This window comes from Epinephelus fuscoguttatus, linkage group LG2, assembly GCF_011397635.1.
Source record: "Epinephelus fuscoguttatus linkage group LG2, E.fuscoguttatus.final_Chr_v1".
Taxonomy (NCBI): Eukaryota; Metazoa; Chordata; class Actinopteri; order Perciformes; family Serranidae; genus Epinephelus; species Epinephelus fuscoguttatus.
This window is the reverse complement of record NC_064753.1, coordinates 38285717-38309604: the sequence shown is the minus strand read 5'-3', so window position 1 is coordinate 38309604 and position 23888 is coordinate 38285717. Positions and strand designations below refer to the sequence as shown.

The 23888-nt window shown below is 41.3% G+C and overlaps 1 protein-coding gene across 1 annotated transcript in view; it reads right to left on the bottom strand.

The window, feature by feature from the left end:
• Positions 1-16084, bottom strand: part of LOC125880679 (mothers against decapentaplegic homolog 6-like) — a 28808-nt gene extending 12724 nt beyond the window's left edge. Inside the window, exons 1-3 of the mRNA XM_049563385.1 lie at positions 14617-16084; positions 11969-12022; positions 11059-11136 (exon numbers count right to left, since the gene is read on the bottom strand). Coding sequence (XP_049419342.1) covers positions 11059-11136; positions 11969-12022; positions 14617-15349 — 865 coding nt within the window. The 5' untranslated portion in view covers positions 15350-16084. The remainder of the gene's footprint in view (positions 1-11058; positions 11137-11968; positions 12023-14616) is intronic.
• Positions 16085-23888: the final 7804 nt, after the last annotated feature.

Sequence of the window (23888 nt, the reverse complement as noted above, 5' to 3'; positions counted from 1 at the left end):
GAGTCATGGTGCTTTTAAATTCCTAATAGAAATTAAATAAAAAACCAAGAGGTATGGAACATAGCCTAATTATTTCAATTATTTTAAGCCAAATGATGATCTGTTTTCAAAACCTAACCAAGGAGTTTGGTTGCCTAAACCTGACCACATAAATCTGATGCAACTACTGTTTCCCAAAGCTATCCACATGTGCCCGTTAACAGTCATATAAGAGCTATTCTGTCATCCTTTAATAGGGGCTTTAATTTCAGACACTCTCCTGAAGGTTGTTTTCAGAGGTAGAAACATACGTTGGTATAATAACAGTCCATTTTGCATGAGTATATTCTCCACATTTCCCAAATACATTAAATCGGCTTTAATTTGCATGTGAAGCAACACAATCTGATGTACTATCACCTCATTAAGTTGATATAGTCAGCGTGTTGGCAAACAGTTACTTATTTACACATTTATATGGGGGACATGAATTTGCAGTCATGGTTGTGTCCACCTGATGAACTACATAGCACTCAGCTTGTGGTGCTCAAAGTGCCAAAAACATACACCAAAAATTCCATAGCAATGTCTCTTTCCAGAAATATTGACCCGGTTACTTAAGATAATCCACAGACCTTGTTGTGAGCAGGTTCATATAGGAACTTTTTTTTTTATACCAAACTACACCCACCAGCCGTATGACCACACAGAGGGAAGCGTGCATCTACTGCTAGCTCACCTAGCAACACTGAGCTAACGGATGGGGACATAAAAAATCTTTGCATCACATGCTGTCAGAAGCATGAGACTCTCATCCATGAGTAGATGCACGCTTCCTTTTGTGTGGTGATTCGGTTGGCGTATATAGCCCGGTAGAAAGGAAATAGTTCTTACATGAGCAAATGTTTATGCATGACTGCAAATTGATGCTGAACAGATTTTTTTGTGTGTTTAAAGATCTCTCGTGATGATTGTTGTTGTGTTCATATGGCATTTATAAACTGTGCTTTGAACTGAGACTGGTCCAAGAATCACGTGACAAGCAGGATTGTTTGTTTCTAATAACCAGTAAATTATCATTTGATTTAAATGAAGCCTTGTTTAATTCAACCACTAAGACCATAAATTCACTATGAAACAAAATCATTTTTGCCCAAAACGTTCTTTCAATTCTATCTTCTCGTCATCTGGTGTTCAGCAAGAACCAGAGAACTGCTGTACGTTTACAGAGACAAAGAGACATTTGGAGCAAAATAAGTTGCATTTAACTTCTCTTTAAGGGATTAAATTAAAAGACTAAAACTTTACTGTGTTGCAAACATGACAATGCACAATAATCAGTGGTTACCCAAAGCTCTGTGTGTGAAAGACGAGTGTGTCTGTGTAAATGTATATATAAATATATGTGCCTTACATTCCTTTTCATAGTTAGGTAGTGAAGTTAAACACAGTGCTGTAGGTGTTTGTCTATCAGTGTGGTTTCCTTTATCATGGGTGAATGCTTGGCACAAACACACACACACAATTGTTCCCCCTAACAACAGGCATCTACATTGCCTGAAAACTCCTGAAAATGTTGCTTCCCTCACACACACTTCAGCCTTAACTCAGCGTTCCACTCAGAGCTCACAGCACAGGCGACAGTTTCCTACATTTTGTAGAGTCAGAGAGCCTGTCGACATCTGCAAAGAATCTTTAGGTTCAGCAGCATGGCAGGATTCCATTAAAAGCCAAATTGCGGGTTGGCAAAAACTCTGAGGGAACAACGGAAAGCCACAGCCAGTCCTGTAATTTAAACCTTATTTTAAATTGTGATGGCCTGACAACATGGACTGAGAGAGAGGGGGCGAGAATAAGAGTCACAAAGACAGAGAGAAAGAGGAGAGAGCAAAAATGTGTGTACAACAAACAGAAGTAAAATTAACACTAAAGACAAAGCACACTCACAGTAGGCGAAAACTTGAGAGATAAAAGACGAGGGGAGGGCACGGCTTATAAAAACATTGTGATTCTAACAGTGTAAGACAGTGTTTACTTGATAATCAGGATTGTTTCTGATGTTTAACACTTCCAAAATCCATGAACTTGGAGAGGTCAAGAGTCGACGTAATTGCCAGAAACATAAAGATGTACAAAAGTCTGCACATAGTGATGCAGCAGTGTTGCAACAACCAAGACAGAATGCACCAAGAACATGTTGAAAAAATAGGAATAAATAAATACATTTGTGGTTTTGGTTCTTTCCTTTAGTTCCGCGTCAGATGAACCACGATAATATCGGATATCCTTTCCTGCACAGCCTCAGATAACCTCAAGTGCTTGGAGCGCAAGCATTTTTGAGGTATGCATGTTGACTGTGTCTGTGCATCCAAGCAATGATATTTATACATATCTTCGCTGACATGACAGCTTATTTATACGTGTAATGATTAAATACAGATGCGTGAGATGGAAGAATGACAACACTAATGTAAATACTTATATCTTGTAAATGTGATGTCAAACAGCAGAGTAAACGAGGACCAATTAAATTGTTTTTTAAGTCAGATTTAAGCTGAGTTGGGAGACATTGATCAGCCACATGATGCATCGAATTCAAATGTTTTTTTGAGCGCAAAGGTGACGAGTTCATCTATCAGAGATGCAAAGTATTTTTACCTTCAGTCTGTGCTACCTTATTAAAGTTTAGCTTCCCATATCATTTGTATTAATTGAAGGCAAAGACAGCTAACCTGATTGGGATTAGAGTTTTAGCTTGTAATCAGCTAAAAAATCCTTTCACTAATCATCTTCTTTGGAAATAATGTCATTTTATAGTCAATAGTCAACCTATGAGCAATACAGATTCTCAGCTGAAGGATTACGTTATGCCACTGAACAAAGCTGTGCAGTTACAGCACAGCAAACTGTATGGATCTCACTGCCATGGGAAAGTTCTTGGACTCAGTTGGCGATGAGGAAAATCCAAGCAAGAATAGGCCTACTGTTAAATATTATTTGCCTCGCTCTGTTGAACTTGCTTCGTGGTACACCCCTCATTTTCTGGTAAAACCACTTGCCTGGAGGCGATATAGTTTGTTTGTGATTTTAGAAAATCAGGAATCTAACTTTTACTCTCTTGTTGCTGATATTTCAGATATTAACAAGCTCCATTTCCGAGAAGCTACATTTATATGGAACTAAAGTGTTTTCCCAGCCGTGTTGTGGTGACAAACGTGCTACATTTAGCTGCCACTGGAGTGACGGGGAGATGGTCGGGGGGGGGATGATAGACGTACAAACAGCAGGACTTTGACACCAGAAAACAGAGTTTATATCCTGAGTCCCATCTGTGGTTAGATTTAGGCAACAAAGGACTTTGGTTAAGGTCAAGAAAAGATCGTGGTTTTGGTTAAATGTCGATAATCATGTTGTGTTACGTGATTTGAATCCCTGCAGACATTTTCTGTATTAAACCAAAACCACAATCTGTCCCTAAACTCAACCATGTGTTGGCATCGCCTAAACATAACCATAAAAGCTTTAATAATGCTGTAGTCACTGTTAATGGATTGTGCACTACTAGATCAAATATTTGTGTGGGAAACAAATGAAATATGTTGTCAATGAACATTTCAACATTTTTGCGACGTACCAGATACAGTAGCGCTGCCAAGAGGTGGCCAGAGGGGGGCAGGGCCACCCTGATATGTCTGTTGCCCCCCAAATAATTGAGAATATTTGGAGCCCTCTGTGTGGTGTCTTTTAACTTGAGTACGCTTGTTTCCAGTGTATGTTTTTTTCCTTACAATCAATGTACTCCTTCAAATTTAAGCTGTATATTCATCTATTTTAAAAAAAGGACAACCTGACTGCTTGAAGAACAATAACTCATCTAACACATGTATATGCATAACACATTAAACCAAAAACATTGCTACAAGCAAGTTGTTTAAAAAAAAAAGAGCTGTGAAATCAAGGATTTTAAGGCCACAGCAATCCCTAAAAAAGGCCAAGAAATCCTGGAGGGACTTTTATATCAGTATGTGGTTCCTTTACTCTCATATTGACATAGACGTAACCTAGCCCAGTGGTTCCCAACTGGTGGGTCGGGGTCCAAAAGTGGGTCGCGGTTCCATTCTGAATGGACCGCAAGTGACTCGGGAACATGTTGAGTTTGTAGAGTGAGTGAATGACAGACAGCTACTTCACAGAGACAGCAAACTAGCTCAACAACCTGACACTGAATATATTAAACTGTGTTGACCTTGAACTAATGACTGAGAAGAAATCTGGACCCCGTGGCTGGACCAGTTGGAAACCACTGATCTAACACGTGGACTACAACAGTATAATATTCAGTTACAGCTTTTGGTTTTGGTGTGCCACCCCAAGATTTTCAGTGGCACCATCTGGCCACCCCTATCAAAAATTTCTGGAGGCACTACTGGTCAGATACACAGCATTTCCTCCTTATGTTGATAGCATCGTTTCTTACAAAAAGTATTTGCTGTTGCACATTAGTTGTATTTAAACGTGATTTATAGGAGATGGGGTTTTAATAACAGTGTTAACATTCTGGCATTCAGCCTAAAATGTGAAAAAATTCAGAAACCAACTAAAGGACCTCAGGAAAAAATGACCAAACTGACATAAAAGAACTCTGAGTGAGTACTGCCCTGCGTCCTCAGCTGCGTACCCTGCTTGTGTAGTGAAAAAGAGCCGTGATGGAAAATATTTGAGGAAATGGCAAATGGTTAATGGGCCAGCACTTGATGTTGAATTCCATAGTCTAATGTGTCTCAGTGAGGCATAAGAGCAAGTGTTGTACGCGTGCCAGCAAACAGGCTGGAGGTCACTGAGAGGACCCGTCCAGACTTAGACGGATAGATTCTCACTGGCTGCAGCGAATCGTGGGTGTTTACTGTTTTTCTTTGCACTATTTTTACATCTTTGACACACTGTCTAAATGAATTCTACTTCTCTCTCATTTCATATTCATGCTTCTGCGAGTCAAATCTTCACTCGAGAGCCTCAGTAGATGATTTACAAAACCGTGTCCAACTGTGTCAACCTGGACTGACCTGGAAAGCTTCACACTTTCTGAGCTCCACTCACTAAAACAGCACGGTGCAGTCAAACTCTTAAAACTGTCTTCCAAGCTTCCAAGAATGTCGGCTCAGCTCTCTGTTTCTTAAGTATTAACGGCGATATGTTCAAACATGTATCAGATGTCACTCTCCAGAGTCAGACCCCCTTGTCCCCCTCCCACCTCTTTCACTCCGAGACCCTACTCCCCCTCACCTTCCCAATTTCCCAACATTCCTGGGCCGTGCCCCATCAGTCAAAGGGCCAATTCATGGGGTTAATGCTGCAGCGAGTGCAGACAGGGCTTTGAGACAGGATGTTTGGCTGATACCTTGCTCTGCTTAAGCAAACAAGCCACCAAAATATGATTACTGAGGGCAGAGAGGGAGCAGTCTTCTTGTCTTACTTCAGTGCATCCAGGCCACACCAATGTCCACTAAGTATCATTGCTTTACTTGTTTCCACATGTTCAAAAGCCTGAGCCTAATGACAACACGGAGGACGAATGTTTGACGAATACAATGATGTCACATGATGTAAAAGCTGACAAGGAAAGGAAACCACTAACTCTTTGTGCATTGCCCTTCAAAAATCTCTGTCCCTTAAAATGACAAAGATGATGCTATATAACAATTCTGTCAAAAACATAAATGTTGCACGGTGAAATACTGACGAAAACAAGACTAAAAGTCAACAGCCAGGCGAGCAGCGCCATGAGGCTGTAATGCTCATTACACACCAGAAAACAAAAACAGAGACGAGATTATTATTCTTAGATCCTAACCAAAAATGTAACATTTGGCCTGAGAGTGTGTCAGAGGGAAGTCCAGTGAAATTTGGAGACATACATACGCTGTTGCCTTCTACGCAGAGCACTGGATTGTTTGCCTACTCTGGATGACACACTGCTGTTTTGACATATTCACTCTGACATTACGTCCATAGCTGATTTCTGCTAGAAGGGGCCTTATTATGTTTTGTGCAATAAGTGACACATTTTTCAAGCGGACGTCATTTTCAGTTGTCACAGAAGCTGCAGTAGCGATTGCTACGAGCACTTAATGGGAAATTTCGGTTTATTTCAACCTGTCTCCTACTGTCCTAAATTTGTTTCATGTGACCTGTTAAAACGTAAGTAAACGGGCAACCTTCAAGTGCAAAGTTAGACCACTAAACAAGCTTTTTTCCCACAAAGACCACCTCATATTGTTAGGATAAATGTCAGAGAACATATTGAAAACAACACGTAAACGTGTTGTCTTACCTTACCGGTGTGCTGCCATGTTTGTTTTGAACAAGCAGCGATCTCATATCGTGCCTGAAATCTCGCGAGAACAAGCAGCAACAGCTGGAAGGCAGACCCGGACAGTAGCCTGAAAAGTTCATTCATTTATTTTATGAAAGATTTATAGAATAATGGCTGACTTTTTGCCAGACTTCGACTTCGTGGAGGAGGAATTTGATTTTGCAGAGTGTGATGGCCGCCCTTTTTTATTTGAGCCATAATACACTGATCAAAAACTTCGTGAGGCTGCTGCAAGGCTGCGTAGCTCTGGAGATTGGTGGTGTACCTGTGAATGCTGTGCCCCAGTGCTCACAGAAGAGGAATGCCTCTGTTGCAAGGAATGGGACCGGTTTCAGGCTTATTTTTCAAGGTCTGGATGTGACCGAGGACGAGACACCTCCACCTGGAGTAGTATCCAGCTGGGGTTTATCTAGAGCTGGCGAGATATATTTCGGCCGCGCTTTGGAAAGCAGAGCTAGATGGTAAACAAACATGGCAGCACACCGGTAAGGTAAGACAACACGTTTACATGTCGTTATGAGGCGGTCTTTGTGGAAAAAAAGCTTGTTTAGTGGACTAACTTTGCACTTGAAGTATGCCCATTCACTTAAGTTTTAACAGGTCTGATGCTACTATGCGCCCCGTCTGTATCTAGGCTAACGGCTAACATGCTAACTGTTATTTTTATGTCACTAGTCACTTGAAACAAATTTAGGATGACAGGAGACAGGTTGAAATAAACCGAAATTTCCCTTTATCTTATTGCTTTTCTCAAAAAACAGATTTACAAGTTGTTCTTGCGTAAGTCGACTTACAAGAACCTGTACAGATGCATCAGAGATGTGGGCATAGACTCAGATGTCTGGAGTAATGCCCTTCATGTCAGCAGCTGCATCTGACAGGAATTACTTGTGGAGACGTTTTTGTGTTAAGTTTAAGTTTTGGCCTGCTGGTTGCACACAAAAAAAGAAAAGTCACAATAATCATTAGACTCATAAATATCAGCATCAACGTTAATAACCAAAACCAAACAACTAACAGTGCCAGTACAGCCACACTGTTTGTGTTATGCCAAACACTGGTCTTGATTTTAGGTTTATGTGATGTTGGCAAATCTAATTCCAACTTTTAGTAATTTGTGAATCATCACAGGAAGATAATTATACACAAAAGAAAAGGGACAGTAAAAAAATAGTGCGAACAGTCCAAATAATGGAGAGGAATGCAACACAAGCTTTGTCAAATACAAAAAACAGCAAACATGTAGCTTAAGTTATACATCAAGGTTAAAAAAAAGCAGAACTCTCCTCCAGCTAATGGCGTGATTGGTGAATGTGTTTATACATGTGAGTGTGCATGTGTGTGTGTTTGTCCTGATAGGACCCCTATGTGAGTACTCTGAGACGATCTTATCACTGAGTCAGACAGAAATTCCTCCCTCACTCCCTCCCTGTCACACACAGCCCCACACACACACACACACACACACACTGGCTATAAGCAGCTGAATAACACGTTTTGTTGGAGTCACAGAGGGACGAAGTAGATATAAGCCTACTAAACTTCCAGTAGACATTTACCTTTTCAAAGCATTTGTGTTTGCTGCGGTTTAAAGGGAACGTTAACTGATCGAATGATAAAAGAGGCCAGGGCAAAGGTATGTATGGACCACACCCTGCTGCAGCCTTTTTCCCCTTAAAACTCGGGTACATAGCTGCTTTTAAAGGAATAAAAAAAAAAAAAAAGATGCTAAAGTGCCGGAGTACATGGTCAATGCTTGTATTTGTTCCAAAGAAAACACCACAGGCTTTACATGAGGATCACCTGCACAAAAAAACATTCATTTACACTCTTGAAAGATCTAACCAACATCAAGGGTCTTTTGTTAAAGCTACTGTACATTCAATTCTCTGGTGCATGCTTAATGTTCAGCTTATTTCCTGTTATTATACCAGATGTAGCACAAACGAGGAGTCCTATAACCTGTCAGAGTTAAAGACAAAAGCTACATGCAGATTTCTTGGCTAAGTCTGTTCAGTTTCTTTCCTCCTCGTGCTCTTGGCCTGAGCTCCAGCGCTCGGCTCCAGCATTCTGGTGTGGGGGGCTGGGGATCAGAGACCACACACACACACACACACACACACACACACACACACACACCTAAACACACCACATCTTGACAGAGAACTGATCTATTTCCACTCATTTCACCAGGAGACAACAGGAGGTATCCTTTCTCACGACGCAGCCTCAAAATCACAACCTAAAACTTGACACTTGTTTGACTCGTGACCTTGACTGAACAGACTTTGGATGATTTTTGAATATAACTTGAACCCACCCTCAGCCCAACCCAGGTCAGACCCTGTTAGCATTTAAAAATGGAAAAAAATAATTTTTTAAATAATCCTAGAACTGGCATTTAGGTCATATACAATCTTAGCTAACGTTCTTGTGTTACTTATTTTGTTTCATTCATACTTATTTTGGTTCCTATTACTTCATATCAGTATGTGACTTTAGTTTAAGAATAATGAGTATATGAAATATATTTAAAATTGCATTCATTTTTTTTTTTACTTGAATGTTGTGATCAAAATTAAAGGAGACCTGTGATAGTCTTTAAGGTGTTGGATATTTCTATTATTTTTGTTGTTGTTTTTTATGTTCTTTTTTAATGTGCCATTGATGAAATAAATCAATCAAAAACAACTTTCACTAACAACACTTTGTCCATGTAAATCAACTTAAAAGTGCTTTAAAACCTAAAAGTGTGCAATGGGGAATACAAATAAAGATAGAATTAGCATGATTAGGCTTTTTGTATTAAAAATACATGTGGATTATTAATCTCAACCTTCTTGTTGATACAAAAACACTAAACACGGCCTTTACGAAGCATTGAATTTGACAACTTTTATGCCAACAAAATTAAAAAATGAATAGAGGCTTCAGCATTTATTCTACAAAACTTTATCCTGACAGTGTGGAATAGGCTTTCAAACAACATTTAGACTTTCATGTTGGGGAATAAAACACCCTCAAAGCCACACTTTATCCCCAAATCAAAAGTACCTTCTCTCGAATATAATGGAACTAGATGGCACTCGGTTCATGGTGCTCAAAGCAGCAAAAACATACATTTGAAAAGCTCAACAGCAATGTCTCTTTCCAGAAATCATGACCTGGTTAATCAAGATAATCCACAGTCCTTGTTGTGAGCAGTTTCATGCAGGAACTGTTTTCTTTCTACTATACTAAAACACCAAATGTATCAACATGCAGAAGGAAGTGTGCATCTACTCATATACGAGAGGTTTGTGCTTGCGACAATGCAAGTTGTACACATCAGTGCCGTCCTCCACAGCTGACGTTAGCTAACTCAGTGTAACTAGGTGAGCTATTATATTTTGGCACCTCAAGCACCACAGGCCAAGTGCCATCTTGTTCTATATGAGAGAAGGCAGAAATCTCTCAGACCGATATCTCCAACACTTGGCAACTAAAACCAAAATAATGTATATCGATTAACAGCACTACAGGTAAGAAAGTTTTCTAAATTTTGGGTGAACTGTCCCTTTAAAGTACAGTCAGGCAATCAAAGCATCTTCTTTTCTTATTTCTGATCAAAATCTCTTGAGAGTGGTGAGCTGTGCATTGGGAGGACTTCAGGTTTTCTAACATGATGTCCCTAAACATGGAGAACACACACAACAACTCACTAAATAATTTCAGTTCTACAGATCAACTTTAACAAAAAGTTAATTCCTGGACACAACAGACAAACAAACCCAGGAAAGTCTCGCTGTGGCACTGCTGATTCTTCAGACAGGTCCGTGATGTCGTGACTACAACACACAGACTTCAGAGGTCCCCATTCACCCTTCAACACCGTCCAAAAGTGAGCGCGGGGAGGCTTGATCGAGTGGGTTTGTGGGTTTCTTCTAATGCTACAAGGACCTCTCCACCCGACCCCAGCACGTAAACAAATAAAGCTCCAGTTTCATCATCTAGAGGGGGCTGTTTCCTGTCCAAACGCAGCCCTCAGCCCCCACCTCTTTCCACATATACACGCACACAAAACTCTACACCTCCGCCTCATCAGAGCCGCTCGGCTCCCCCGCCCCCAAAATGCCAGCCTCTTTCCACTGCTCAATTGCCGAGAGGAATGGAGGGATTTGAGGGAAGAAAGAGGGAAAGAGGGGGATGGGTGGTTCTAGAGGCAAAGGGGATTGGGAGTATGCATGGGGATCTTATTGCAGCTTCATCCCAGTGAAATATTTTGCTGTGGAGAAAGTGCAGGGAGAGAGGGAGACAGAAAGGCTACACTGCTGTGGCATCTAGATAGTGAGAGACCCCAGACCCCCACAGAGCCCCCCATGCCTCTCTGACAATAGGAGCTTTATGCGGTGGAATTTTTGCTTGTCTTAACAGCCTTTGAAAAAAAGGAAGGAAAGCACAACATAATAACACCAGTAAATGTAATTTACCCTTTTATGTAAACATTCAGAGAGGATGCATGCTACGTGTGTCTGCATCTACACACACACACACACACACACACAAACACACACTCGTGCAACTCCAAAACTTTTTCCATTTGTGCTTCCAAACTTATTTGTGGGAAAAGTCTTGCAAAAGAACTTTCAGCATCAGTCCCGCTGAAACAAACATCGTCCTGGTCACAGTGCTCATGCTCTTCTGCAGTAGAAATGCAAGTTACTCACCTGTGTAGTCTCTTGGCGTAATGTGAGGCGGATTGGCGGAGAGGGGGGGCACAGTTTCAGTGTAAGACAGAGTTGAGTCTGGTGAAGGTAGAGAAAAGCACAGACATAAAGCAGAAGAGTGAGATCTGGATTAGAAGTGAGTTTTTGGTGATTAATTGATAATTTAAATCATTTATGAAACAAAAATGCCAAACATTTTTTGATTATCGCTTCTGAAATGTGAGCTGCATTTTTATGTTTTCTATTATTATAAACAGGGCCGCCCATTAGGGGGGAAACAGGGGAAAGCTTTCTGGGGCCCAGCTGAAAAGACCGGCCCACAGAGGCCTGCAACAATCATGTTCATCCTAAATATAACTAATGATAACTGTATTCAATTTTGACCCAAAATATCCACCATTATGTATAAAAACAACTAAATAAATGTGGTATTTATGGTTGCATTAGTAAAAATGTAGCCTGTGTCTGAATGAAAATGGTATGAGACTTGTTTTTGGGCGGTCGGCCACATGACCTGAGAAATTTACTGATATAAACTGTTCACTGGACCTTCTTTCAGGGGCCCAGACATTTCTGTGGGCAGCCCTGATTGTAAATATCTTTGAGGTTTTGGGTTATTGGTAGAAATATGTAAAGACCACATTGTATAGCCTTGAATCTTATGACATCTTACAGAATGAAAAATGAAAATAAGCATTGTTCACAGGCTTAATACAGTCCCTCAAACAGAGCCTCCCTATTATGAACCACTGGCTCATCCAAAGCGAAGACGAGCACAGGTAAAACTCGACCAGCTCCACAAGCAGCTTTTAAAATATAATCTGTGCTTCCAGTCTGAAAATATGATGGTGACGAAATCCTCTGTGTCATTTACTGGTTTGCAATGTGGTCGCCATTTTTCCAAACTCACCCAGTGGCTTGTGTTCGTCTGAACGGGACAGAGAGTACGGGGGAGGAGGTGATTCTGGAAATACAACAAAAGTTAAGGTTAATTTAAAGGCAGTGTGGTTTTAATGTTAAATTATCAACTGAGAAGAAGTATATTATTCATATATAGTGTTAGCTAGGGTTATCATGATACTGGAATTTATAACTTCAATATTATGCCTTGAAAAATATCGATATTCAACATAATTTTTTATACCATGGGGAAAATTTGACATTAAGGGCATACAAGTTATTGATGACTTTTCTTTTCTTGGTTAGCAGCAGAGAACAGCAGAATGACTGTCGTAAACATTAACAATAAGAGAACACACAGCTGTATTGATACTACAGAAAATGGGTGTTGAAGCTGCTGCACGAAATAGAAAAACTGTAGATTTTATGATGTTAGTTAGGTGATATTTTATGTATTGTGTTATTAAAATACAAGACCAGTACACTGGAAACAAATAACTGTCTTCTGTCCCAAACTGTAGAAATAAAATCTGCCATAAAAAAAGGTTTCAAACACAGCTCAAGTTTCTTCTAATCATCCATCAAGATCATGTCAATACAAACAGTAGCCCTTATATCATCATAAAATGACCATTCTCATCTATCTATCTATCTATCTATCTATCTATCTATCTATCTATCTCATGGACTTCATCTCGAGGCTCACCTAAATCACATAAACTGTCTATGAATGCAGCTGCACACACCATAGGCTGTATGCACTGTAGGCCTAGTTGTTCTTCATGAGGTAATATGTTCATCATATAGTTTTGTCCCTTGCATCAACAGACCATCTTTCCTTATATCTATACAGAGCAATTTGCACTGATTGCATTAACATATGTTCTTTTTAATTTCTCATATGTATATACTACACCTGAAAATATGTCATCCCAAACACTGTGCAGCTTTTTCATTCCTATACTATACATACTTGTTATTTTATTGTATATTTCATGTTTTATTGTAAACTTTCTACTCTATATTTGTGTTCTTGACTTTTGTAGTGTTTTGCCTTGATTTTTACTTCCCAAGATGTTTGTTATATGCATGAAACACCAAGGCAAATTCCCTGCAGGATATAAGACAGGACATCAACAGACCATCTTTCTTTATATGTAAAGAACTATTTGTACCGATTGCATAAACATATGTAGTCTTTCTTTTTCATTTCTAATATGTATGATGCAACAGAGCCAATGTGAACCTGAAAATATTTCATCCCGAACACTGTGCAGCTTGTTTTTCAAGCTTAAAACAACTATACTACACATATTTATTGTATTTTACTTTATATTTCATGTATTATAGCAAATTTCAATTCGATATTTGTGTTCTTGGTTTCTGTGGTACTTTGCCTTTATCTTTATTTCCCCAGATGTTTAATATATGCACCAAACACCAAGGCAAATCCCTTGCAGGATAAGAGAAAACCTACTGGGTTATATTTCTGATTCTGATTTACATCATTAGCTTCTTCAGTTGATGACTTTTGTGTGGAAACAGCTCTGTGAACTATAAGCAATGCTCCTGCTGCTGCTGGGATAGTCCCTTCAGTCTAAAGTGGACATGGGTTTGTGGCTGCGGCCCCTTTAAGAGCAGAGCCAGTAATTGCCGGAGTCCTCAGTCAGTCAGATACCCAGCGAGTCAGTCTGGCGCCAGCACTATGCAAACTGTATATTATCGGCACTCCTTCACCTAAATAACAAGAGGAGGACCTCCTTGTCAGAGAAAAAAAGAGCTTAAGTGCAACTTGAGAGCGACCTTCAGTTGGATAATGTGGGAAGCTGCAAAGTTTTTTGCGCAAATTTAAATAAATGTGTAATGTGTTTGGAATGTCGAGAGGAAATCAAAGTAAAGGCTGACAAGAGTAAAAGCTGCAGTTATGGAAATGCTATAAGACTGCAGAGCAGACAGTAAATCATGAGAGGAGCATAAGAGGCATTTATTCTCTGAGGTTTAAGTGTTGCATTTTGTGCTTTAATATCATTACAACTGCAAAATGGCTTCATCTGGAGAGAAAAATACATATATGAGTGCGTTGTTGGACACTTTAATCAACAATAACAACATTCTTCTTCAGCTGCAGGCAAACAGCTCTGACTGACTGACGGCTCTCTCTAATTTCACGCTATCTCTGCATATGGACCATCAATCTTTAGGCTGCGTAAAATCTAATTACATTAATGACGCACTTCACTTTTATGAGACTGAGATGAGTCTCCGCAGGGCCCACCATCACCTGGGTTTGGGCAACCAGAGGGTTTTTGTGTGAGTTCCAGGGGCCCCCATGAGGATGATGCTTACTGTGGTGTTTAATGTAGGGAAGTAACGCACACTGAGGGTTGTAGTGAGGCACAGTAGAGTTTAAGGAAGGAAACAAGTGTCGCCCACTCTGGATCCATATGCGCGCGTGTTCCTCTCTTTTTTGGCCCTCAGGCTCTTTTCAAGATCAACAATCACAGGATTAATGTGGTGTTAACAGGGCAGGATGACAGGAATATTAACTGCTATCTCCTTATACGTTTGATCATTTGCAAGGTTAAAGGTTTTTCCTGATGAGCCCGGGCCGTCTGGTTTAAACCCCCCACCCCGCCCCTCCAATGCTGATGTCCTTACCTGGCCCACATAAGCGGCTGTAGTGATACGGGTTGCAGCACACCTTTGCGCCGTCCACTGCGCCGAAGCTGTGGCAGTGTGACAGCACTTTGAGTCGGGCTGAGAGCGGCAGGTCGCTCCAGCGGTACACCTTACACAGTAGATACTGTGGAGAGATGTGATGAGCACCGAGCCGCAGCTCAGTGCTCGGCACCATGACGCACTCGCTGGGTATCCCTCCTTTGGTCTCCACAGCCTTCACCAAGGCATCCAGAGATCTCTCCTTGAGTCTTTTCAGAAAAGCATGAGCAGTGCTCGCGAGTTCCTCCTCCAGCCCCGCATGCCTCGGTGCGCACTGACAAGAGCCCCCTCCGTCTTTTCTCGGGGCCCAATAGGGGCTCCGAGGTCTCAGATCCCATTCCCCAAACAAACAACACGTCACCGTCCTACTGTCGCTCTCCTGTCCTCGCCGAGAGCCTCTGTGCTCCGGGGCGCACATGGCACCCCGGTCATCGTCAGTCTGCTCCTCTTCCTCCCTCTCCGCGCTCTCCGTCAGGTCTCCAGCCTCCCCCGTGAGTCCCAGAGCCGGGTCAGTGTGTGTCACCGACCGCTGCTCATGTCTGTGAAGCTTTCCCGAGTGTCTGCCACACGGACCGTTCCGTCCTCCCTCACCTCGCCTGCCTCCATCGCTCTCGGTGACCAGACGGCTTCTCCAGAGTCGCCGTACAAGACCTGAGCGTTTCGACTTGAACATACGACAACCTAGACAGTTTTGGATGTGTCCTGTCGGTCCCGTCCGGGACTCGGGAGATGCCACATCGATTTACACTCGTCGCGCAAGACCGGGGGTTTGTGCACGGTGCGCACAACATGCGCAGCCGGTGGTCACCGTTTCCAGGCTCTCCCGCAGCATTAGAAAGCGATATTCAGTCATGCGTTGCGTTAAACATCACCAAACGTCTGAAGAAGGAGAAGGCTCCACACAGTCACTGCTCAGTGACCTGCTGTCGCCAACTCAATTAAGCCACAACTTTTGCCAGCCCTCTCACAAAGCCTTCAACTCCCCAACACTCTGGAGATCCCACACACAATCCACAGACCATAGTTAGTCCAGTCCAGGAGCGGAATCAGTTTACATCAACAAAAACAGCATCAGAAACATTAATCCAAAACTTTTCCAGACTTTCTCCTTCAGCTTCGTGAACCCCCTGAACCGTAAAATCCTTCCTTCACCCCGAAATAAATCCTCACAACACTGAAATCCCGGTGATTTGTGTCGCTGTGGTGGAAGCGGTGATCCCGCTGCAGAGTCCCGGGGCTGAGCAGAGATGGTCGGTGACTCCGGTGCCAAACTCCAGGACGGATTCCGTGCTGAGAAGTTGTTTTAAAGAGAGCTGGAATTACTCCACTCTCCACTCCCCTGCAAGTCTCTTTCGGACGCACACACAGAAACACACACAGCCACACGCACACACGCTCCTGCACACACACTGAGTCAAGCCGGAAAGAATCAAACCAGGCTTATTCGACTGGGATTTTCAAAATAAAATCCACACGGTGAACATGATCTGCAGCTGTTTGTTGATAAAAACGTGTGGCATTAAAATAAGGAATAGTTTATTTGGTGAAGGTAGACCTGAATGAAAAAAAGCGCTTTTCTTCTGTGATCCTAAAAGCCTATACTAATAAGCCTACATTGCATAAAAAGATGCAGATATGAAACTGCAAAATACAACTGCAGTGATTCTGAAAGGAGCTTTATAATACTGTTATCCTAAAAAAGTATTTTTTTAAACAGACTGAAAGACTCAATAGGATACGATAGCAATTAACTGAAGAAGAAGAAGAAGAAGAAGATATACATGATTAATCTCCAAGAGGAAATTAAATTTTTTTTCAGTCGGTTGTCAAATACACACACAAGCCCAAAATATACACACATGCACAAACAAGACCTGTACATGCATTAAATGGAGAGATATCAGAGTAAGGAGGCTACCATTGGGCGCTCCAAGCAATTGGCGGTTCAGTGCCTTGCTCAAGGGCACCTCAGCAGTGCCCAGGAGGCAAACCAGCACCTCTCCAGCCACCAGTCCACAGTCCATACTTGGTCCAGATGGGGACTTTAACTGGCAACCATTCCATTCCCAACCCAAGCCCCTATGGTCTGAGCTACTGTCGTCCATATATAGAATAACAACCTAACTTAAACCCAAGTAAATATTTATTACTACAACTAATCTCAGACTGGGACTGATCTTGAGGTCAACCTCACAGAAGTCCTTGTACATCGTGAAACTAACAGCACCATGGGCGGCTGCAGTTGGGGAAGCTTACTAACACAAAGGCCTGAAGTACACAGACCTAGCAGCTGAGGCAGAACGACGTGGCTGGTGTACTCATGTGCTCTCTGTAAAGGTTAGGTTAGGGTTAGGGTTAGGGTTCTGAAGAGTATGGGGGTTAAACGATAGGCCTTCTGACGAGCCATGAAGTTGCTATGGCTTTGGATGAGGAGGAAGGACACCATCTGGTCTACATGATGTCCAGCATGAGGGGTAAAAGCAGACGGAGGCACACCTGGGATGCCAGGTATCGCCGTTGAGCCCTCTGGAGGTGTCGTCGGCCTATCAGTGAAACACCAATGAAAGAGGGTGCTCACCTGATGACCCCAATGAAGTGATCCGCCCTCTCCCACTCAAGACACCAGGCAAGTGCTGATTATTCTATGGGACTGTAACAAAAAGTCTGATAAGATTAGTTTAATTAATCATTCAGTACTGGAATCTTTCATCATCAAATACGTTTGTTTCCCTGCATGTGGACAATTTCCTATTCTTTTTTCATGTTTAACTGACCTAAGGTAACGGATTAAAAGACTTGGCAGAATAAGATGGCAATGAATTGGCCTATTTCTCTTTATTTAGTTGCATAACTGAAATTTCAGAGAGTTTTCCTGGGGACACAAGGATCTGTTTAACTGCACAGAGACTACTGACAGCAAAGTTAACTTTTTCCAAACATAATGCTTTTATTTTGAAACCCCTAATGCTGGGCTTCCTCTGTAAGTCTGTATAAAGTCTCCCTCTCTGTATCTCCCTCTGTCTCTCTGTCTCTGTCTCTCTCGCTCTCTCTCAGGGCCCCAGAGGAAAGCTCTGGAGCCATTGGTTGATTCCCGCCATCATGTGCCAGTCTAGACACTTTGGCGGCTGCTGGGAGCCGCACTGATTGTTGCGCAAACACGGTTCGGTTTCAAGTTTCTTAACTCTTAAAGACGCAACATCCTGCTCTGCTCTGCTCAAACTGCAGACGTCTTGCAGCTCGGTGGTGATCACACTCAAAATCACACTGATCACGGCTGAATAGATGATTATAGATACATAAATAAAAAATGTACACATGCAATGCAACACAAAGTATGGAGTAAATCTCCCCAAAACTAAATATTAATAACGATATTTATATATAACATCTCTTGGATTATTATTATTCTGAGCTGTGCAGGATTGCTAGATAATGAAATCCCTGTTAATACTTTCATTCACTGTATTGCCCTACCGTCATTAAAAGTGGGTGTATGGTCCCCTTCTTCCATTTGCATAAGTGGAAGAAAGATACTTAAGTTAACCTATCAAAAATGTATTAATCATGCAATGTGACCCATTTAAATTGATATGAATAAATATGTTATTGTTATAGTATTTGACGATGTGATGCTGTTAACTTGTTTTAGCTGTTGAAGCAAATTTTAACTAATTTATATACTACTGAATAGTTTAAACTATCATATTTTATAGTCTGATGTTGTTTTTGATATGTAAAATCTTGATTTTAAGTAGAATAACTACCAAGTACAGCTGTAAAATAAAATAAAGCTACAATATTTCTCTCTGAAATGTAATGGAGTAGAAGTGTAAAGTAGGATTAAATGGAACTACAAAACAGTAAAAGTACTGTATAGGCTACTTAAGCCTTATTAGTATTAGTATTAGTAGCAGAAGTAGTAGTAGTAGTGGTTGTAGTAGTGGCAGAAGCAGCAGTAGTAGTAGTAGTAGTAGTAGTAGCTGTAGCAGCAGCCGAGTATATTAGGTCTTATTATATCATTATTATTTCATCATACTATTATAGCCTATTAAATCTTAAATTTTTTTATTTAATGTTGTTATACTTTCACTGAATCTCAAATCCTGTCAAACCCTTCATGCTACTTTTCTTGATATTTGAGTCTTGAGTATCCATCAACTATCCTGTGTGACCAGAGGTGTGAAGTAACTAAGTACTGTACATTTACTCAAACTTTGTGAGACAATTTTACTTTACAATATCACACTATTTACTCCACTGAATGGAGTTATTAGCTCCTTTGTCAAGTATAAAGTGTTGCATAAATATAGAGTATTTAGATCTTAACTGTACTTTACAATATTTAACAGAAGTTAAAACATGACATTTTTAATGTTATCATTGATCACAATAAGTGCCTCTAATTTTCATTGATAAAGGACTACTTCACCCCCAGTGACCATTTGTATATCAGTTATTCACCCCGTGTTACCTCGAATTTATGAAGAAGACTTTGTTTTTCTCGCATGCCTCTGGTGAAAGAACAGTCTGAAACCAGATGAAATTTTTGATAAATTGAAATAAAAGGGGGCTGTGTTTAACGACAGCCACACTACATCAGAACATCCATGTACAAACCCTCAAACAACTCCTGCCATATGCTCAGTACTTTTCGAACAGACAGTCCCTTCCAATGGGGAACTAAACTAAAAGTGAAACTCAGACTCCATTGACAAAAACAGTAATGTTGCAGAGATGAACACAGGAGCTGCTGGTCCACCACTGCCCCAATCAGTTAGTTTATGTCATTGTGTGACTTTGGTGTTTGAAAGGGTTAGTTCTAGGGTGACCATATTTTGATTTCCAAAAAAGAGGACACTCGGCCGGCCACGACAGCCTACTTAAATGATACTCGCAGTTTACTCAAAGATGCCTTATAATTTTAATATATTTAAAAATTATATGTATGGATAGAAAATTCAGTTATATTACAAAATAATATCTCTCAAAGACAGAAATTCAGATAGGCCCCAATAGGGGACACATACACACACTAGAGTGTGGCGATCCGAGCCCGATGGTACCTGATGGGTCGGGCCGGGTTTGGTCAGAAATGTAGCTATGAATTGTATTCGGGCTCGGGTCGGATTCATTCAGCTTTCAGTGAAAATGTAGTGTAAAAATAAATAAAATCCTATTGTCTGTCCTGTTTATTGCTTGGGCACTGTTATTTATGTGACAACACCTGAACGTAACACACACAGACACACATTGGCTGTTTGTTGTACCTCTCCCCTTGCTGGAAGTCTCAGACCTCCAGCCGCCTGCCTCCGCCTTGATTAAATGCTGAAAATAAAATAAAAGAGGGAGACAGGTTTTTCCTATTTTATCTTATTTTGTTTTATGTCTCCCTCTCCTCTCGCTAGAAGCGGCGGACCTCCCGCCTCCCGCTCCCGTCTCAAACACGGAGGTCTCCCTCTCCGCAGCTGAGCACCCACAGCGCACGCCCGGCCTGTTAAATAGCCTGTAACCACTGTGTGACACAAACTCAGAGCTTTGGTCATTAAATAATGTTGGGCTCGATTCGGGTTCGGAAAGAAATATGCGGCCCATGCCGCGCTCTAACACACACACACACACACACACACACACACACGGAAAACTGGACATTATCATCAGTTTATAAACCCCCCCCCCCGGATGCCCTGGACGGGACGTGAAAAGTGGACATGTCCGGGCAAAAGAGGACGTTTGGTCAGCCTAGTTAGTTCGGATTCAACAAAGTCACATTTTGTTTGATGTTTTATTGCAAATCTTTACTTTTACACAAGAGAATTGTGAAAGACTTTGGCACTAAAGGTGTATTAATTACACCATTACTATGATATTAGTGTCTTAATCAGGAATTTGAAGATCATTTCTATTAGTGGAAGTGTGAGAAAACACAAATAAAGGTATTTTTCTGGAACACTAGTTCCATGCATTGCTAAATGTACTGTATACATGATCTTCAGAGGTTGTGGCCCTGACCACAGAGCTGGAGGTTTGATCCCTGGCTCCTCTTGTCCACATGTCTAAGTGTCCTTGGGCAAGACACCGAAGAGACAAAAAATTTATTGTGTTAGTCCAAATCAAGTCGGACTTTTAAAATACATGTTAACATGTTAATCCAACTGAAATCGTACTAAGACGAGTTTCTCAAAGTTGGACTAACACACCCAGATAATGAGATTGGGAGTTGGATTACTGTTGCATGTACACAGTCGATCGGACCCAAACTGGCCAAGGCATTTGGCGCATGCTCCACAGTGTTCACCACGGAAGCTGAAAGCATTAAATGCGTAACAGAAGAAGAAGCCGGTAACAGCATGGCGAAATCTGCACCCAGAGCCATGCATTTTTGGACTGACGAAATGTACAGAATTGTGAAGTTATCCAACATGGTACCAGTTTGCTGCTAGCTAACCATTGCTAACTTGTTTGGCTATTGTTTGGTCTGTGATGTAATAGGTCAACTGGAAAAAGGTCCAATACTAACAAGTTGAAAGGGGGGATATTGCCATCTATCTATCTATCTATCTATCTATCTATCTATCTATCGCAGTTGAGTCGGACCGACTTTGGTCAATAAATCGATTCCTCTCCCGTGCTTGTATACTGGAACAAGGACAGTAGTCCAATTAAATGGCCTAGTTGAGCGATAACCGTAGCTCAACCTAACTGTCCAAGTAAACATACTGACTGAAGTGCTCCTAGTGGTCAGGACAACACCTTGCATGGTGTGTGCGGGTGAATGGGTAAATGGGAGGCACTTTGGATATATAAATGGAGCCATTTACAAATTAGGGTTAAATACAAACAAACCTCCAAAATATAATCTGTACACACAGTTTAGTATGGAACACCAGGAGCAAACAGCACAGAGGGTAACCTGGGGTAAACAGGGGGTTAGGGTATCCCTCGGTGGCACGGTGCCAGTCCTCCCTCCACCCGTCACTGTGCCAACATGACCGCCTCCACCACTGCTCGAGACTGACATTTTAACAACTCTACAAGCGTTGGTTCAAGTGGATGTTACGACTGTAGGATTAGCACAGTGTTCCTGGTGGGTGACCATTCACACCTCATATCAGAAGAGTTCACCCTGCATATCAGTGGCATGTCCAGTTACAGTGTGTGTGTGTGTGTGTGTATCAGGACCAGTGTGCCCAAACTCTGCTGGGGTATGTGAGGGACGACAGGGCTAGCTGAAGACGTCGGAGTCAAGTTACAATGACAGAAAGAGAGAGTCAAGGAAGAAGAGGAGAGCAGTGTGTGTGTGTGTGTGTGTGTGTGTGTGTGTGTGTGCGTGTGCGTGTGCGTGTGGCTTCAGAGGGGTTCACTGGGCACCTGTTCAAAATGTGTTCCCCTGTGTAACTCAATCAGATGCAGAGATGCAGAGAGGGAAGTGTTTTGGAAGAGCTTCGTCTCCAGTTGAATGTTTCAGTGGCTACATAAACACCACTGAGACTCACGGCCTCGGGAAACATGATTTATTGATCTTTAAAACACTATATGACCATATATAGTATCTCTGTACAAACAGATCTCAGGCTTGTGAGCACTGATTTCTAATTTGCATAGTTTTTTGTAAATTAACACAGAAGAAAAAGAAAAACTCAGGCTGCATGATGTGAGGAAAATATCTGATATGCGACAATACTACCGTTAACCTGAACAATATTCCCTCCATGTCACACCCCTCTCCTCTTTCTCCTCTGGCAACACAATTGCCAGAAAAAAAGTTGGCATTGTCGGTTTCTGCAAACAGCCAATATGTTACATTTGTATGTTTTTATGAAGCGGATGAAACTTTGTGTTTCAACAACGCTGTGGTTAACGTGTGGTTAGGTTTAGGCACAAAAGCCATGAAAAGATCATGGTTTGGCTTAAAATAACCGGTTTTGGTGCTGCTATTATTGCTGGAAAATCGCTGTCTCAGGAAAAAACAAATATTTTTTATGCCACTACACCGCAGGAAAAGTTGCAATATTTTGGCAAAAGACAACTGATTTTTGTGCCACTTTCCAGGCAGGAAATGCAGAGATGTCTCGGTATAATACAACTACTTTACACGTCCCTATGCCGTCAGGACACACAGTGATGTCTTGGCAAAAAACAACAGCTTTACGTGCCACTGTCCCTGCACGAAATGCAGAGATGTTTCAGTAAAGAACAACTGCTTTACGTGGCTTTATCCCTGCTGGAAAAACAACAGGTCCCTACCAAAAAAAAAAAGGTTTATGCCCAAAAAGCAGCTTGATACACAGCAGTGATCCATTTTTGTTGCTTTTTTTGGTCTCAAACAGTGGTCTGTAGCTCTGCAATCAGCTAGCTTAGGTGACACGTGATCCACCATCCCCTCCACCTCCTGATGTCAACTCATACTATGTCACTTTAGAAACATTGATTCATGGTTTGCAGAAGTGTTCAGTGTAAACATTTTCGTCTGGTAACTGGGCTGCCTCTGGCACATCCGATATGCATTCATGAACAAATACAGTTCCCATAGTGTGCAATATAATAACTGTGTGCGTGGTGAGTGGCTAATGTACATAGATATCGAGTGCAATACGTTTAATTATTCCCAGATAGTGCAACAAAACAGTTACATATATAAAGGCAACTGTGCAATCTACTACAGCAGTTTGACATATCCTCCTTTTTATTCGTCTTTGTTGTTAAATTTGATATAGTGTAGTAACTTCCTATTTCATATTGTATATTTTGGCATTATAATATTATTTTCATATCTTTAAGTGGCTTGGCAGCTGATTGGACATCCAACTGTCAGTACACTGGAGTCAATGACTATAAATCTCTCCTAAATGACCTGAATCTTGAATCAATAGTCAGGGAACTGTTGAGACAAACTGGCCGGCTGACCTGAGAGCAACTGGTTATTGGACACTTGACAAAAAAGCAATAGTCTGTGCAGCTGAATCATCATTGAATTACATGTTGGCTCATTATTACTGCTCCGCGTGCATTGATTCCCTCAACAGAAATAGAAGATAAACAATAGAAGAATACAATGAGATGAGAAGCTTTCATTCCAGAAAACAAAGACGTTTTAATGCAATATGTATTCAAGAGGTGATCACAAATGTTCTTTTCTGTTCTTTATGATTATGTTTTTGAACATTTTATGCTTTATTAGAAAGAGAAATCACAGTAAAGAGAGCGATAGGAAA